General features: G+C 39.3%; 1 protein-coding gene across 4 annotated transcripts in view; it reads right to left on the reverse strand.

Moving 5' to 3' along the window:
• Positions 1-450: 450 nt before the first annotated feature.
• Positions 451-16,714, reverse strand: part of LOC133524169 (glutathione hydrolase 1 proenzyme-like) — a 31,470-nt gene continuing 15,206 nt past the window's right edge. For all 4 annotated transcript variants that reach the window (XM_061860036.1, XM_061860037.1, XM_061860035.1 and 1 more), the window contains 8 exons: positions 15,792-16,043; positions 14,255-14,410; positions 13,093-13,293; positions 9,913-10,165; positions 9,233-9,423; positions 8,608-8,848; positions 7,609-7,722; positions 451-2,968 (listed from right to left, as the gene is read on the reverse strand). In XM_061860036.1, coding sequence (XP_061716020.1) covers positions 2,813-2,968; positions 7,609-7,722; positions 8,608-8,848; positions 9,233-9,423; positions 9,913-10,165; positions 13,093-13,293; positions 14,255-14,410; positions 15,792-16,043 — 1,564 coding nt within the window. In that variant the 3' untranslated portion in view covers positions 451-2,812. The remainder of the gene's footprint in view (positions 2,969-7,608; positions 7,723-8,607; positions 8,849-9,232; positions 9,424-9,912; positions 10,166-13,092; positions 13,294-14,254; positions 14,411-15,791; positions 16,044-16,714) is intronic.

Genomic DNA, 16,714 nt, shown 5'->3' on the forward strand with positions numbered 1-16,714 from the left:
TATATGTTTGAGCAAGGGAAGGAGAATGTCATGGTCAACGGTATTAAACGCTTTAGAAAAGTCAATAAGAATAAGCACCGTCACCATTTGCCTCTCCATGCCTCGCCTGATGTCTTCTGTTACCTTGAGAAGCGCAGTACTGGTGTTATGAGTTGGTCGGAAACGTGACTGCAAAGGGCTTAAAAGGTCGGAAACCTGACTGCAAAGGGCTAAAAACGAGTAAACGAAGACCGGGAGTTGTTCATGAACAACTGCCTCAGCGATTTTCGAAAGGAAAGGGAGAATTGAAATGGGCCGAAACTTACTGAGAGTGGTGGGATTACTAATTTTAGGCAGTGGAATCACAAATGCTTTATGCCAAAGAGAAAGGAATTCACCAGTTTACCTTTAAGTTGCCTCTAAGAGGTATAAAAGGTTATATATACCTTACCTATTGAGAAAAATGAAAAGTTTTATAGTTTATTCATAATTATTTTTATTAACATAACATATTATTCCATTATTATTTTATAAGCAACAATTAATATCACATCACAGTATATTACATAGGCAGGTAACTAAATTAACATCACATCACATGTTTTGCTTGCAAACGAAGAAAAGGTGGATACCCTTATAAATAATTATCATGGGCGGTAGTTTTTGTAGGGTAGACTACCCTAAATTCGGTCACCATAAAATCTACCAAAGTGCCAAGTAACTTATTACCAAGTAACTAAAGCAAATATTATGGAGGGAGGGTGACTGACTTTAGAAAAGGTTACCTACAGTGGAATCGAGCGTTTACGTTATAGTCAACCCGTCGTTATTATAACAAGAATTTTAGGCCTCCAAGAAATATCTACAACACTTTGCGTAGAGAGTTTGCATAATCAGCCGCTTTTAATAATACTATTACATAAAGCGAGTATTACATAAATTTCCTCAAATATGGGGCCATTACGTAAGCATGCATATATTTGAATGATAAAGTATAAGAGGTACACCCGGATACAATTCAAGAAATTTATCGAAACTTTATCGATACTTACTCGTACTTTATCGAAAAAATGCACCTCATAATATAAGGGCGTATTTGACAAACCACTCTGTCTATGCAATACAAAACCAATAATAAAGTTATACGAACATTATGAGATAACATGCATAAATATAAACTTCATAATTTATACATGCAAGAGACAAATAAAAAGAGTTGAACAAAGAGGTGCAAAATATTGTACTTACACGTATTAGACAGCCGAATAAAATGCCTATTATGCGGTCAACTTCTAAGAATTAAAAAACAAGTTACCAGATCGTGTCATTCACGACTACGCGTGCCTTGACTCGTATTGTCATGTAATTAAAGGTTAGATTTGACAAATCTGCGCGTCATCGTGGATGACACAAACTATACGTTTATGAAACCAACGTAGCGAACCAAATTCCGCCTACAATATAATGTACCACTGTACGTTTTATTATTCCTTTGGCTATGTATGTACAGTCAGCGTCAAATACTTTGTAGCAGTTAAAGTTGCCAAATAGTTCGGTACACCATACTAAATATATGGTGTACCGAACTATTTGGCTACTTTGGTTGCTACAAAGTATTTGACGCTGACTGTACCTGCTGCAAAAGTATTATCTTAGCATTTCTGAGTACATTTTTGTACATATGTATTTCAAAAAAAATACTGTACGTGTAAGTACACATGCAAATTACATACGCTTACCAGCTTATAATACAACTCAGTATTTTAAGAGGTTTTATTTACAACAATATTATTTTGTTATATTATTAACATTGGCTATTTTTGAAATATTTATAGAAACAAGTATATCTTTTAGGTATCTATTTGAGATCTTACGCATATATTATTTCTGTGGAAGGTAAACTACCTAAGTAAACTCTTAAGTTGATACCAGAATAACATATTTGCGAGCTTTGTTTTAAATTAACGGTTTTCTAATAGCTTTGTACCTATAGGTAGTTTAATTAATATCATATGAAATACCTAACATATGAATTAGGCATGGGTGTGCGAAACGTATAATAAAACATTTCGCGTGTTAAAGAAACTTCAATACGAATTTCTACGAATCCAAAGATTTGCAAAGGACTTGGTAATAATAAGAAACTTATCCTATTTTGATTTACATCACAAAGGGCAAGCCCAGGGTGCCCAGCCAACAAACCAATCGTTTACGCTCTGTCATCTCTTTCTATCACTTTTCCATATTAGAATAGAGCGACAAAGACCCAAGGCATAGCAAGTGTTTACACATTACCTTGGAGGTAGGTACTTAACGAGTAGGTACAGAGGTGGGCTTGAACATTTAGTGGCTCCTTAAAATACTGGAAAAGGTTACTTCTATTGCGGTTGGTTCTTCTTCAAAGTTTGGTGACGCCAGGGACTGAAAGCTTGTAGCGTGTTTGACTTCGCTTGTCTAAGTTTGGCATCCGTCTCGTCTTCTATCCAATATTAACCGCTAGCGGCACAAATGAAAGCCACACACCAGTTACACCTACCAAGCATTTGGTCGGAGACCTACCTTTCTATAAGGGTATTTATGGGTGTTTATTTTTGAACGAGCGAGCGCAAAGCCTCCGTTATTAGCTTGGGCAAAAATGCTTTTGTATGCCTGTCCAGCTGTCTGGTTTTCCTCAACACTTCTTAACCGATTCACGTGAAATTTTGTGAGCAGTATCGATAAATATATGAATTTTATGTCGATTAAGTTTTTGAGCCATGGGGGTTCGCGAGGTTTACAGCGCATAAATAGCCACAAGTTTTATTATGATTAGTTGAATCAATTATAGTAGGTATTAGAAACCGTCGATGCTGCCAACTCTCCGCCTGTCTGTGTTGGGCACGAAGTAGCCGTCTCCGTCTCGCTGGGCGCCTACCATGGCGGCAAAGCCGGCTGTCCGGCCGAGCTCCGTCGTCGAGTGATTCTTCGATCGGAGCGCTTTTATTATGTCCTGCGGAAAATAATTGATTAGGTACGTTCAATCTCTGACATTAAGAAGTATGTACCTACACCCCTGCAAGAAAATCTTACATATGATTCCCACCAAACGGGGGTAGTCGGAGCGTATTTCACATTTCACATTTGAGCAGCCGTCCGTTCGCGGATGCAGACGGCCCCGGACAGATTCCATCGCTTCTGCCATACATAATGTATAGGCAGTAGGCACCGGCGCAGCCTGGCTCCAGCCGGTCGGTGGGAATCGTACATTTGATAACAAAAAAGCAAAAACATGGGACAATATCTTATTTGTGCAGCCATTTGAACTATACATATGTTTGCGCGCTTCCTCGTGCAGAATTTTTATTGTATATACGTATAATAGATATATGGTATTCCCGTCGATCACCACCGCCAGATATTGTCTCATTCCATCGCTTACGCAGGTACTTTTAATTTGTTGGTCTACAAAAAAAAGTTAATGCAAAACCAAAAGGACTTGATGTCATAGGGCATTTTATAGCAGATGTTTTTCTACAAAGATCGGACAATGTGAAAACGTGCATTTTGATTATTCCTAATAAATATATAACGAATAAAGACAAACGAAATTGACCTGTCGATGACCGTTAATCATCAATGGCATAACTTTAAAGTATAGTTACAGGTGCCGCTAATGTAAAAAGAACATATAAGTCCTAACTTTGCAGAAAGCGCTATAAAATAGTAGTTAGGTGGTTTGCTGACAGGATATTATATCGTTTTTTTTTTACATATTATTGTTTACTGAATGAAAAAGATGATAAGTTATACTCGGTCATGTAATAACCTTCTCATTTTCATGCGCAATTATCCTCGGAAGAAGTGTCATAACATGAACATTTTATCACTTATTATTACTCAGCAATTACAATGCGATTTTCCTATTCATATTATAACAATGCCTTATTGTTGGTCGTAGCCTCATCGCAATAGTCGTCACACATGACATGCGAATACACTATTATTTATTTGCAAGTAGGATTGGTTAACCACAGATAAGTAAAGACTGCTAATAATATCCAATGCACTGTGTTAGATTGCTTGAGGCTATCCAAAAAATAAAAAGTTACTGTATAGGTAATGAAATCTCAATAACTAGGTACCTAGCTTTTTATTAGAGCTTAGGTGCTTTGAAACCCAGAAATCTCTAGATAGAGTACTTTATTCTCCCTCCATTCAATAAGTACACTCAATTATATTAAAATAAGCTGTAGTATACTACTCGTTACCCCTACCCTAAGGTTTTCTGGAAGAGATTGCTTACAGCGATAAGACCGCCTGTTGCTACCTTTATTTTTTAAGTTTATTTAGGTACATTGTAATTTGTTTATTTGTTTTCTGTTGTGGTGCATATTTACTTATTACTAACTCGTCTCTGACACCAACTGTATAAGTCCCACATGACAGTACAAGTGACATAATATATGCATTTTTCGCCTTTATTACAAAGCGATACGGCGTATTATTTATGTTGCCTAGGGGTCCGAGGGAAAAGATCAGGGATCACCAATTAATTTCTTCAGAGGTCCGGCTTCTACAATAAAATGACCATCGCGGTCCGCTTCTACTTGAGTTTAGAGTCTGTTCGGAAAGAGAAGAGTCTTGGAATGTATTGGTCTCCATACACCTCAGGACTCTTTCCGGACAGACTGTACCGCAACGACTGACGAATTCGTACTCCGCGAACTGCGACAACTGCGTGTCTCTCGCACGTTACTTCGCTCGTTCGTTGTTGAATTGACGACAGCAAAGACACAGCGCTACATTTCTTAATTTATGTACTCAGTTTCAGTAATACCTACAAGTTAATTACATTATTTACTCAAGGCCCGCACAAAATAGGTCGGCGGTTCGGATCCGCACCCGTGGACTAGGTCATACAATAGTAAATTGTGCAACGAGGGAGGTAAGTGATATTTTGGATGCAATATTCTTACCCCCGGAGTTACACACAATGTTTTTCATCACACTTGCGAAGAAAAAACTAAATTTAAAGCGAAATAATTCTTAAATACGGTGACATTCCAAACATTCGTCCGCCATATTGTCATTCTTTGACTGGTTAGGTATCGAAGGCACAGACCTATTTGGCATTCAGCCACGATTGAAAAAATATTTTAAACTGCTGTTAAATTAATCAAATTAAATATTTTTAAACATAAACAAACATATTAAATTATTAACGGCAGTATTTTTAAAGTAAAACTCATTTACACTATGTGGTTTCTATGAATTCGTGACATAATTAAAAAAAAAGTTATAACTAGCTATAAAGTTATAGCGATAAGACCGCCTGTTGTCTGCCTCTAAATTTAATCAATTGTTTATTTTTCTTGTATATTTTTACTGAGGTGTGCCAATAAAGAGTATTCTATCTTCTATCTATCTATCTAACTCCCTAGGGAGTTATAGCTTTTTTTTTTCACAATCCACAATATAGGCCTTTGTCCTTCAGTACACCTGCTTGAAATAAGATCTTTTTCGAGCAAGTGTGATGAAAATTGCATTAACAGAAGTAGACATTCCCTCTTAAATTGGTAGAATTTAAGAGGGAAGAATGGCGTTTTTAACGTAACGAAATAACAATAATTTTTCTACGACGGTATCCACTAACTAAATCTTAACAAATCACTTTGATGAAATCAGTTTATGGTTTCAAACTTAAAAAAAGAAAAATCCTATAAACCATTGTATCAATAACATACTACAAATCATGGAGAATGGAAAATATTTAAAAGTGGAAACATGTTTTCTCTTTTTGCATGGACGATCACGTGGTAATCGTGGTATACTTCTCTTTTCGGATTCTGACGTCTGAGGTACATATAATATGTAGGTTTACATAGGTTTGTAGGTATGTAGATGACTGCTATTGTTAGAGCAATTGCAATGGGGACGCGCGACACATAGGTGAACCGTGTCTGTTTAAAAGGTCCCGACCTAGGCCTACTTGTTAAAAAAAGAATTAATGTCACGACGCCTAACCTTGATCGTTGGCATAGTAGAGTCGACTGCGATCTTAGGTAAGATATACAGATACGTTGTTTTGCTCGGATAGCTTTGTTTTGTAATAGTTCTAATGAAATACAATGAAAATGCATGCTATTTTAAGAGAATTAAACTCGATACTATATAACGCCACGTGCCTTGCATCTTACTTTTGTGCCTATGACAGTGTTAATGTAAATGTAAATGTTATATATAAAGACAGCAAAGACACCTGCAAAAAATCGACCAGTGCCTTGAAAAATGGAGAATCAAGGCTAGCACATCAAAGTTACTCCAAATAACATTTACCTTACGAAAACGAGACTCCACCTAGATAGGAGGCTCACTTGGGCCAATCACACCAAAGTATAGAAAAATGAAGCTAGCATACAATTTAAGCGCTTACTATGGCTAATAGGAAGACAGTCCCCTCTGACGCTCAGTAACAAACTTTTGGTATACAAATGTATTATAAAACCTATCATGGACGTATGGTATACAACTCTGGGGTTCAGCGAGCAATTCTAACCTCGAGATCCTGCAAAGATTCCAGAATATTGCTCTCAGAACAATATCTTGTGCACCTTGGTTTATCCGTAATAAAAAAATACATGAATACCTACATATACCAACCATCAAAGAGGAAGTAAATAGCTCAAAGAAATATAAGGAAAGGCTCACAAATCATGAGAACGAACTTGCCAGAGACCTATGAAAACGACAACAGTAACATCACAAGACTCAAAAGATGGCAGATCTTGGAACTAGACCAGAGAAAATAACCCACCCCCTGTCTTCACATAAAGGAATGGTGGTTAATGGACCACCACCTGGAAAAAGACATTTATAGACACATACATACAACCTGATTATGGGTAAGAAAGCCGATGGCAGATGAGAGTAAAAAAAAAAAAAAACGGGTTTCGTTCATTCAACCCCGTTTTTTTTTCGCTCCCGACAAGGATTTCGTTTTCGGTTTCCGGTTAAGGAGCTTTTGTGATAACGGTTTATGACAAACATGTTCTCATTTCGTTAAATTTAATTCAATTCATATTCAATTTAATCAATATTAGGGGATGAAATAACGCGCCAAAAGTATCTGACATCCCGGATAACTTTTCCAAATATAGATAAATCCCTAAAATTTTCATTCAAAAGTATATATTTTACAGTCTTGATTGTTCTAGATATAAAACCATCACTGTTTGTTAAGTTATTACAGAATGGTAGATACTTTTGAGACCTTGTTTGATCCGCTACTTTTGATGCTGGCTGTACCTATTCAATTTATCGTAGCAAGATAGAACGAGTAAGTATTGCTGTCTCTTTCATCTATGGCAATGAGTTTAACCGAGAGTCTCCGAGAGATGAGAGTAACCGATATTATATCGCCACCATAAAATTTCGTTCTCTCTTTTTACCGGTTAGGGCCTTAAACGATTTTTTTAGTTCGCGTTCCATCAATTAACTGGTTTTTAATGAAAGATAAAATATAACTGTTTTGGAACGATATTAACAGGTATTTCAATACCGGTTCCGAGCCCTGGTTGAGTCCTTTATCGCGATATACCTACAGCCTAATAATATTGTCTGTCGGATAAGGTAAATAAATTAGACAGTTACCGCATTGAAATCATGTTCATGCTCAACTTCCATGGGCATGAGCTGATGATGAAGGCGCGGCCGGTTCATGACTTCAGGGAGAGAGCTGCCCTCGAGGATGGTGTTTATCACTGTCTGAAATAGGAAAAAGTAAGATCATTAGATATCATAGTTCCCATTATTACTACGTGATATAGGTATTATACTCAGGCTTAGCAAACTAAGTATCATTGACTAGTTTATATAACTATGGTCGAGAATAGTACGTCTTAAATTAGGAACAATAATTATTATTGTAACACATAATAAGTACTAGTGGATACACAAGTCACAATAGCAGCATGAAATTCATAACATACTAAATCCGAACAATTCAAATGTTAAGTATTTCATTTACGTCGTACACGTAATCCGATGTTACCGAATATAAGAATACATTTTGCTTCACGCTTTATTTACAAATTTCATGGTGAGATCTCCATTCATGCAATGGTAGTTATTGTAAGTAGGTGAATAACCTTGTTTGATGTAGCGTGCTAAATATGTCCGGTGGTTTATCAATATGGAAGGAAAGTTATTCAAATGTCTAGATGTACCGTATAAACGCTAAGATGAGAGAGAGTAGGTACATCTTCCTCGCGTTGTCCCGGCGTTTTGCCAAGGCTCATGGGATCCTGGGGTCCGCTTGGCAACTAACGTTGGCAGGGGACGGCGGCATGCCGTACGCGAAGTTTGGCTCTAAAGCAACTTGCGTATAGTAGAAAATCACTACTTCCGCCGGCGGCCCCCAGTACCAAATCAACTCCCCTGGCTATTTCAGCACGATACTGGGCACCATGGAACTCAGGGGCTGTAGCCCCGGCGCTAACGTAGCTAATAGTTATTTACCATCGCAACTTGGGTCGTGATCTTGCTTCCACCGGCAGCCCCAATACCAAATCAATTTCCCCTCGCTGTTTCAGCACAATGCAGGGGATGTAGCCCCGGCGTTAACGTGGCATTAGCTATTAAGTCACTTACCATCGCAACTTGGGTAGTTATCTTGGTTCCACCTGCGGCCCCCAGTATCAGATCGACTTCACCTCGCTGATTGAGCACGATGCTGGGCACCATGGAACTCAGGGGCTGCAGACCCGGCGCTAACATGTTGGCGGGCGACGGCGGCATGCCGTACGCCGACTCGTGGCTTGGGATCGCGAAGTCGTCCATCTCATTGTTCAGCATTATGCCGAGGCTTGTTGATCGGCGCTGGCTGCCCCAACTGTGCAGGAGAAATGCATTATTAGGACAGTTTGATATTTCTTCTCTGTTCGGAAAATTAGTTATATTAGAACACTTATGGGATTAACTCTGTGTCTGCTTGTCTGCCAGCCATAGTCATAAGAATATTTGTGGTAATACTTACTTCTTTCCACAATATTCAATTTTTCTAAACTTATTCTATTCTAGACATTGCTCTAACATCGGGCAGTATGCAGATCTACACCATGCCGAGCTCCCTCCTGTCTTTTTGCTTTTGATATGCAAGTTAATCTTATTTATCAGTTCTAGCTCACATGTAATTAAGAGTGCTATTGTTCGCGCCATCGAACAGCGCGCCATAGTGTCTCAAGTCGAAAGAACGTGTGTCATTCATATAACTCACATGTAGTTGATGGTGCTTGTGGCAGCGACGGCGCTGCCATCCGGAGCTATAACGACGATCTGCGCAGTGCCGTGGTCGTCGGCGCCCTCGAACAGCGCACCGTAGTGCCTCCAGTCGTTGAAAGTGTGATCGTCGTTCACTTGGTCGCGGAAGGCGCGGGCCCAGTCGGCATCGGACAGGTTGCGTTCCAGCTGAAATGAAATAGATACCAGTTTATTTTATGTCATTCATATCTCTGACGTTCGAACTTAATGTTTTAATGAAGTCTCACACGGTTCCTGGCATTTTTTGCATGATGCAGGTAAGAATAATAAACATCTTTAAGTACATGCTACATATTCGGTCAGACATAGGTACTTCATTTGAGGTTATATCCAAAATATCCAAAAGTTTGGATTCTCAGTGAATAATTAAATAATTTATATAGTCGTTCTTTTATACATAGGTACCCCAGGTAGGTACATCAGGTAATATGTCAAAAATCAGCAGATCTAAGTAGGTATTATCCACGTAGAAATACCAGCGCGTGAAAATCATACAAAATTAATCGAAGAATTCTCGAAGGCTGGAGATATAAATACTGTAGGCAGAAAACAAAGACCTACTACAAAGAGCATATAATCACTACGTTTTAACCTACTACGTCATTTTCTCTGTCAAATATGTTTTTTGTATGTTACCTCAGTGACGGAATAGGTGAGGTCGGATCGTGAAGCGTCCCCGAGGCCAGTGCGCTTGGCGTACGCGTACTTGAAGGCCTCGATGACGCGATGGTAGTAGAGGCCGGAGGCCTGCGGCGCGGCCTCGCCACCGACCCACCCGGCCAGCATGTTGAGGATGAACGCTAGCACGGAGCCGGAGCCGGGCAGCGGCACCGAATACAGCGTGTGCTGATCGGACAGCTTCACCGATATTGGCTCTTGCCACTGCACCCTATGGACAGACCATTGTTAATTAAATTGTGATAAATACTAGAATTGAAAGCTGACCTAATAAATATAGATTAGATTGCATGATCGTTTGACAAGGTTTAATGGTTGTTGTCAAATGCCACCATGGTTGTTTTCATTAATCATTTTAATCAGCTATATGTGTTGAAGTCTAGTTAAAGGTCCCACAATGTTTCCTAACGTGAAAAAATTATGTATTAAGGTGCCACTTTTTCGCTTACAATAAGGACGAGAATCTTTATACGAATAAACTGTCAACGCGTCCTTATGGCAAGCGACAAAGTGGGACTTTTTGCTTGGAAACGACACATATTTCAATGCCAATTATTTTCTTCCTCGTTATTCTTCAATGCTTAATGACTGACGAACTGTTATGAGAAGTTTACGCTACTTTATTGAATACATATAGTCTTCGAGGCGAATACGAAGAACAGTGTGGAACTAAGGGGCGGTTAACTTATTTCGAGTTTCGTCTAGGCCGATCAAATATAACTTTTCGGGATTATTTACAAAATATGTACAATCACCGACAGATACATCGGAGCGGCCAAGGTGCTCAGAAATATCTGAACACGCCTCTATTATCAAGGCACTGGAGGCAGCTCCAGTATACCTGACGGCGACTGTGCCAAAGTTTAAAAGAATAAATTTTAGCGGCATAAGTTTAAAATAATACATTTTATTTTATCTTATCTTAAAGTAAGACCAAAATTCTTTGGAAATATGTGGTGGATAGCCTTTTAACATCAAAAATGCGCCAAATAAGTTCGCTTTCAAAAAATCATTACGTGCTTTCTTTACTAGCAGAATGAAAGATTCTTAATGTATTTATTTATTAGCTTCATAAAATATGTATGTATCGTCTTTTTTTTTTAATTTTATTTTAGACATAGTATAGCATGTTTATGTTTGTTTTTTTTTGCTGTTGTAATTGTAGCACCGCTCACAATCAAATCACAATCGCGTCCGTATCTTTTTTTACATTGTAACTTGGAAGTAAGATTTTTTCACAGGTTTAAGGAACTGTAGACCTGAGAATATGATTTTAATTTAAACTCGATACCTCCATGCGCGTTCCCGAGGTAAAGGGTCTTGACAGACAAACGGACGAACGGACGGACAGACAAATGAGATGTTTTTATTTTACTTATTGCAAGAGATTCATTTCTCGAGCATTCTCGAGAAATTGAGTTTTTCTTCCCGTCTCGACAAAGGACAAATTTCTCGAGATTTCTCGCCTCACATTCTCGAGCAGAAACCCTAGTCAAAAATTTACTTTTTGGTTCTTCCGTGGACCCATCGTATCCATAGTAAGTATACAACTCCAGTTTACATCTTAGGTACTTCTCGTACACCATTCTCAATTATGCAGTTGCATACCACGATAAAACAAGGACTCGAATTTCAGTATCAGAGTTAATTTCGATTCTAAGAAATTAAGGAGGGATTAAGAAATTTAAGTTCGAAATTGTTTTAACTTTACCTGTCTCCTCATGTCCTTCTGATGATGCCGCCGTAGCGATCGATGTTGCGGACGAGCGCAGCAGAGAGCGAGAGGCCAACTCAAACTAACATTGTGATATCAAAATGATGTCAATCGCCCGTGCGTCACGCTCGCGCCAATGCATGTACGGACACAGGCGAAATGCTACTCGTATGATGTCACAATGTAACTTTTTTGGATTGGCCTCAGAGCCGTTAATTGTGCTATAAAATTGGTCCAAAACCTAATCAAGCCCGAAGCCCGCAAACTACATGTTCGCGGTATGAAAGCGACAATGAATCAGGAGAATGCTTATATAGCTACAGCGTGTATAATCAATTGGCCTTGCTGCCCTGTACTAGACTTTACCCTTTTGACTTTATGCTATTTTTGTCAGCAATATGGACATTCGGCAAAGTTCTGCAGAGATACAGAGCCCACATGTGGATATCGTGGATCGTCAGGGCAGAGGGCACAGCATCAAGGAGTGTGCAAGGAGTGAGCCTCATGTCAGCGCTTTAAGAAACCGCCCAACCATAAAACCGGAGACGAGCACTGCTAAGCGAGGAAAAATGTGTAAACTATATAGATATTTAAGTTCTATAGACTATGAACTTATGAAGGTGCCTAGAGCGGTAAGTATAGCAATAGTATTAAAAAATATTTGAAGTCACTTTTTCCCTAAAAATAGTTATGTCACCAGATGCTATTTGTATAACATAGTTCACTCACTTTACCTACCTATTGTTTGTTATAAATAATCATTCTGTTACTTAGGGTAGCATTTGGTTGTCCCGCTTATTGCTTGAGCTACAAAGTTAGGTATTTAAATAATGACATACGTTTTTGTTACTAATATAATCTTTATTGTTTTTGCCCAATGAGCACCTAAGTTATAATACATTAACCTAATAACACGAAATGCCTAAGATACAAGTATTAAGTTAAGTAAAATTTGTTAGAGTTACAATTATTGCTTACAAGATTTTTATATGTAATGTTACGTACCTACCTAAACATAGTTTGGTTTTTAAAACCATATGTATATATTTGTATATTTACTGTATTTAAGTACTATTAAAGTGTATTATGAATTATGATTGTCATCATTTTGGATATTTTTAAATGAAGTAAATATTATCTTTTTATCTTAGTGAATCGCCTCTGGCTGGACCCTCCTCCGCGATCACGCTTAGCGTCCGCGCCAGCGTGTCGCTCTTTGTACACTTCGTTCTTCGTGTATTTCGTTTGTTCATCTGTTTGCCTCTCTATCGCACGAATACACAAGTATGAAAGAAATGTAGATAACGAAATTTCGATTTTCAATTTTCGTGGTCAATTCTCATGCAGGTACATTTCGCTTGAGAATAAGGACTGTAACAACAATATAAGGAGAGAAGAGAGGAGGTTAAATTACAAACTGGTACCTGTATTCCCTCATGTCCTCCTCCGTGATAATGCCGCCGAAGCGCTCGATGTCGCGGACGAGCGCGGCGGTGAGCGAGCCGTTGTGCATCGCCTCCGGACCCTCCGCCGCGATCACGTCTAGCGTCCGCGCCAGCGTCGGCTCCACGATCGTGTCGCCCTCCTTGTATACTTCGTTCGTCGCTGGATTCACGTACAATTCGCTGCGAGACGAAAATGTTTAGGTCATAACAAGCTGGCTACTTTTTAAGGTTCCGTACCTCAAAAGGAAAAAAACGGAACCCTTATAGGATCACTTTGTTGTCCGTCCGTCCGTCTGTCTGTCTGTCAAGACCCTTTTTCTCAAGAACGCGTAGAGGTATCAAGCTGGAATTTATATCAAATACTCAGGTCCACTGTCCCTTGGAAATGTGAAAAAATGAAACTTCTAAGGCAACGCAATCAAAAGATACAGCCGTTTATGCCGCACCGCAAATTTCCGCAGATTTTCGACACTCTCAAGGGAATCAAAACCTACAGAGTACTTCCCGTGAACTCAGAATCTTGAAATTTGGTACGAAGCAACGTCTTATAGCCCAGATAAAGGCAAAATTGCTAAAACCGTAAATTTTTAGTTAAATCATATAATAATATATACCTACAGGTTTGTACGAAACCCTCGGTGCGTGAGTCCGACTCGCACTTACCCGGTTTTTTTTAATTGTATCCTCTATAGTCAATAAGGAACCATTATAGTTCTATGTTTGATTGTCGGTCCGTCCGCAGCGTAGTTCAGAGTTCCCTTGATAGTGGTACAGATACACCGCGGTATTTTATTGTTATAATACTTATATATTACCTACACATGCTAAAATAAATAATTGGGAGATATTCATTATAGGTAAATAAAGTACCATGCTTTTTTAATGCGATTGAGAGATCGATTGCGTGTAAGATAACTTAAGAGCTCATGTAGACGGTATATTGCCTATTCAATTGTCTCGACTTATAGGTATGTATGGCTGGCTACGCGTTGTCGCTGTAGGTCCCCAGCACGCAGCCCATGTATTCAGTCACTCAGTGGCCCTTCATACGGAATTGTCGCTGTAGGTTAGCACTCGCTCCATTACCCTGCCGATGAGTTCGGCTGTGGACGTGCCAGCACGGCAAGTTCTGTTGTCTCACCTCATGGACGGCTGCGCCTTGATCCTGTCGCTGTAGGTCCCCAGCACTCGGCCCATGTATTCGGTCACGCGGTGGCCCTTCCGGCAAAGCTCGGCTGTTGGACGGACCAGCTCCGCCCAAGGCAAGCGGCCGTATACTCGATATAATTCGCCGTAGCTGAAAAAATACACTTCATAAGTAAAAGTCCAAGTCTATTTACAGTGACCGCGCCGCGCTTTGATTTAACGTCTCATCTTCAACTGTTTTATCTAGTATCTATGACAAGGCTTAACCATAGTTACATATAAGTTAATAATTAAGTCCGCCATTTGTATGCACAAAATACGAAAAATAATGTTATTTTTCGTATTTTGTGCAATAATGTTTATATAAATAAATAAGAGAGACCAACGAGAAATATTAATTGGAATAATCTAATGTGGATGAAAAATTAAAACCTATGATTATTTATTTCTTTGGTGTTCTTGAAATACCAGGTTCTCGTTAGTACTTACGGCAATTTAATCTTAATTTTGTTACCTGTGTTACCTACTTACTATATATTTGTAGGAATCTAAATCACAAATCAGATGAAGACGTTCGACAGGTCAATGCCGTTTTAAATGTCTTAACGTGGGTGTTCATTCTAATTTGAATCAACATGGACGGATTTTACGGACACACCTAAACGTAATTGTTTATCCCAGTTATATGTATATGCCAAGGCGTATTTAAAGTGTTGTTAGCTGAGCTGTAAAGTGAGCCTCTTCGTGACAAGGCTTCCCAATAGGATGTTGTCGTGAGTCAAACCTAGGGACGTACCAACAATGAGTTTTTTGGAACTTTATCGGTAAAGTTAAACATTGTGAGGAAACAAGAATAAATTGCAATAAGGACTAGTTGTTCCTCTAGGTTCGTAAAAAGTTGTGCTTGTGCGAATTCTTATAAAACATGGGCTTCTTTAGGATGCAACCGAGAAAAGCGCTACGATGAGGAGGATGCCTATAGTTGCATTTTCCCTTTTGTACAGAATTGTGACAACACGACATAATTGATATAGTTTGTTCGCTAATGTTTGCTTCAATCAGAGTGTGACATGCAATGAAAATATGTAGCCTTGCACGGCATTGTTTGACCACTATGTAGGTAAACGCACACTAGAATATAACTTTTTTATTGTTATGTTAGTCGGACCAGTTCAACAAGACAAAGCAACAAACCCATCTCATCAAAGTTGTCGCTTATCGGAGGATAGGGACCGTGCGCGTTGGAGGGTCTGCCATCTTGTGGCCTGAATCGGAATCATAAACATGTACATTTACACGTCACGTGTTTTCTTGTGCATAGTAGGCTCTGCCATCTTGTGGGCTACATCGGAACAATAAACATCAAATTTACGCCTCGCGCCAAAAATCTGACGGCTCCTGTGCTGCCTCCTACAGTTCATGCGCTCCCTATAGCTAGCTTACGTATCTACTCCGTAAGTACTACGTTACGTATCTAATTTGCGACGTATAAGATCACATAACTAAGGTATAAGATCACAGCTTATGCTTACCCTCGCAGCTCTCCCGGAACGGCGATCGCGAGACCGCCGACTGTGGAGGACGCGTTGTCGTACATGTTGAGCGTAGTGGCGAGCGGCGCCCGCTCGCGCGCGTTGATGACCCGCACCCGTCGCGTGTTCGCGTCGTACACAGTGGCCAAGAAGCCACCGCCCAAGCCCATACATTGTGCGCAGCCTAGACCCTCGCAGAAGAGTGTTGCGATTGCTGCGTCGACGGCGCTCCCGTTCTTCTCAAGTATCGAGCTGGAAAAATGGTTTAAAGAGGCTGGTACCGTGGCGAGTTGTAATGTTCTAAATAGTACATGAAGCGGTCGTTATTTGCTGGCATATATTTATCTTTCGGTACATAAGACTACGATTGCTATTAATCCGACATAAACATGATCGCGTTACTGGCATTGTAATTTTAGAGAAGACATTCGAAGGCTAGACACATACCTATTTAGGTACAGATGCTCCATGAGATAAACAGAGGTGCTGATTGTACCTATGTTTAGCTGTGTTTGTATGTTTACGAGTGATATAACGCAAATTATTGCCTATTGGTAACTGTTTGGTTTATATTTCTATTTCGACGAGGATGATATTTGGCTCGCAAGAAACCCACCTAGACACCCAAGGTAGTCACCTAGAAACCCTTAGTTTCATTTTAGGGTACCTCTCATAAAAAAAAATTGTTCCAATAGTGTGGGGCATCTTGGATATAGGTATTTTAAAATAAAGGTCTCCAAAAACCATTTTCCGATAAAGTAAAAACTTTCGGATATAATCGCTCCGAAAAAAATTTAACCTCCTCTAACTTTTGAACCATGAGTCCAAAAAATATGAAAAAAGTCGTGAAACAAAAGCTTAATAAATACATTCAATTAAAACTACAGCGAACATATCGGTCCATCTAGATCGGTCAATCTTCT

Source organism: Cydia pomonella, chromosome 13 (genome assembly GCF_033807575.1).
Source record: "Cydia pomonella isolate Wapato2018A chromosome 13, ilCydPomo1, whole genome shotgun sequence".
NCBI classification, from domain to species: domain Eukaryota; kingdom Metazoa; phylum Arthropoda; class Insecta; order Lepidoptera; family Tortricidae; genus Cydia; species Cydia pomonella.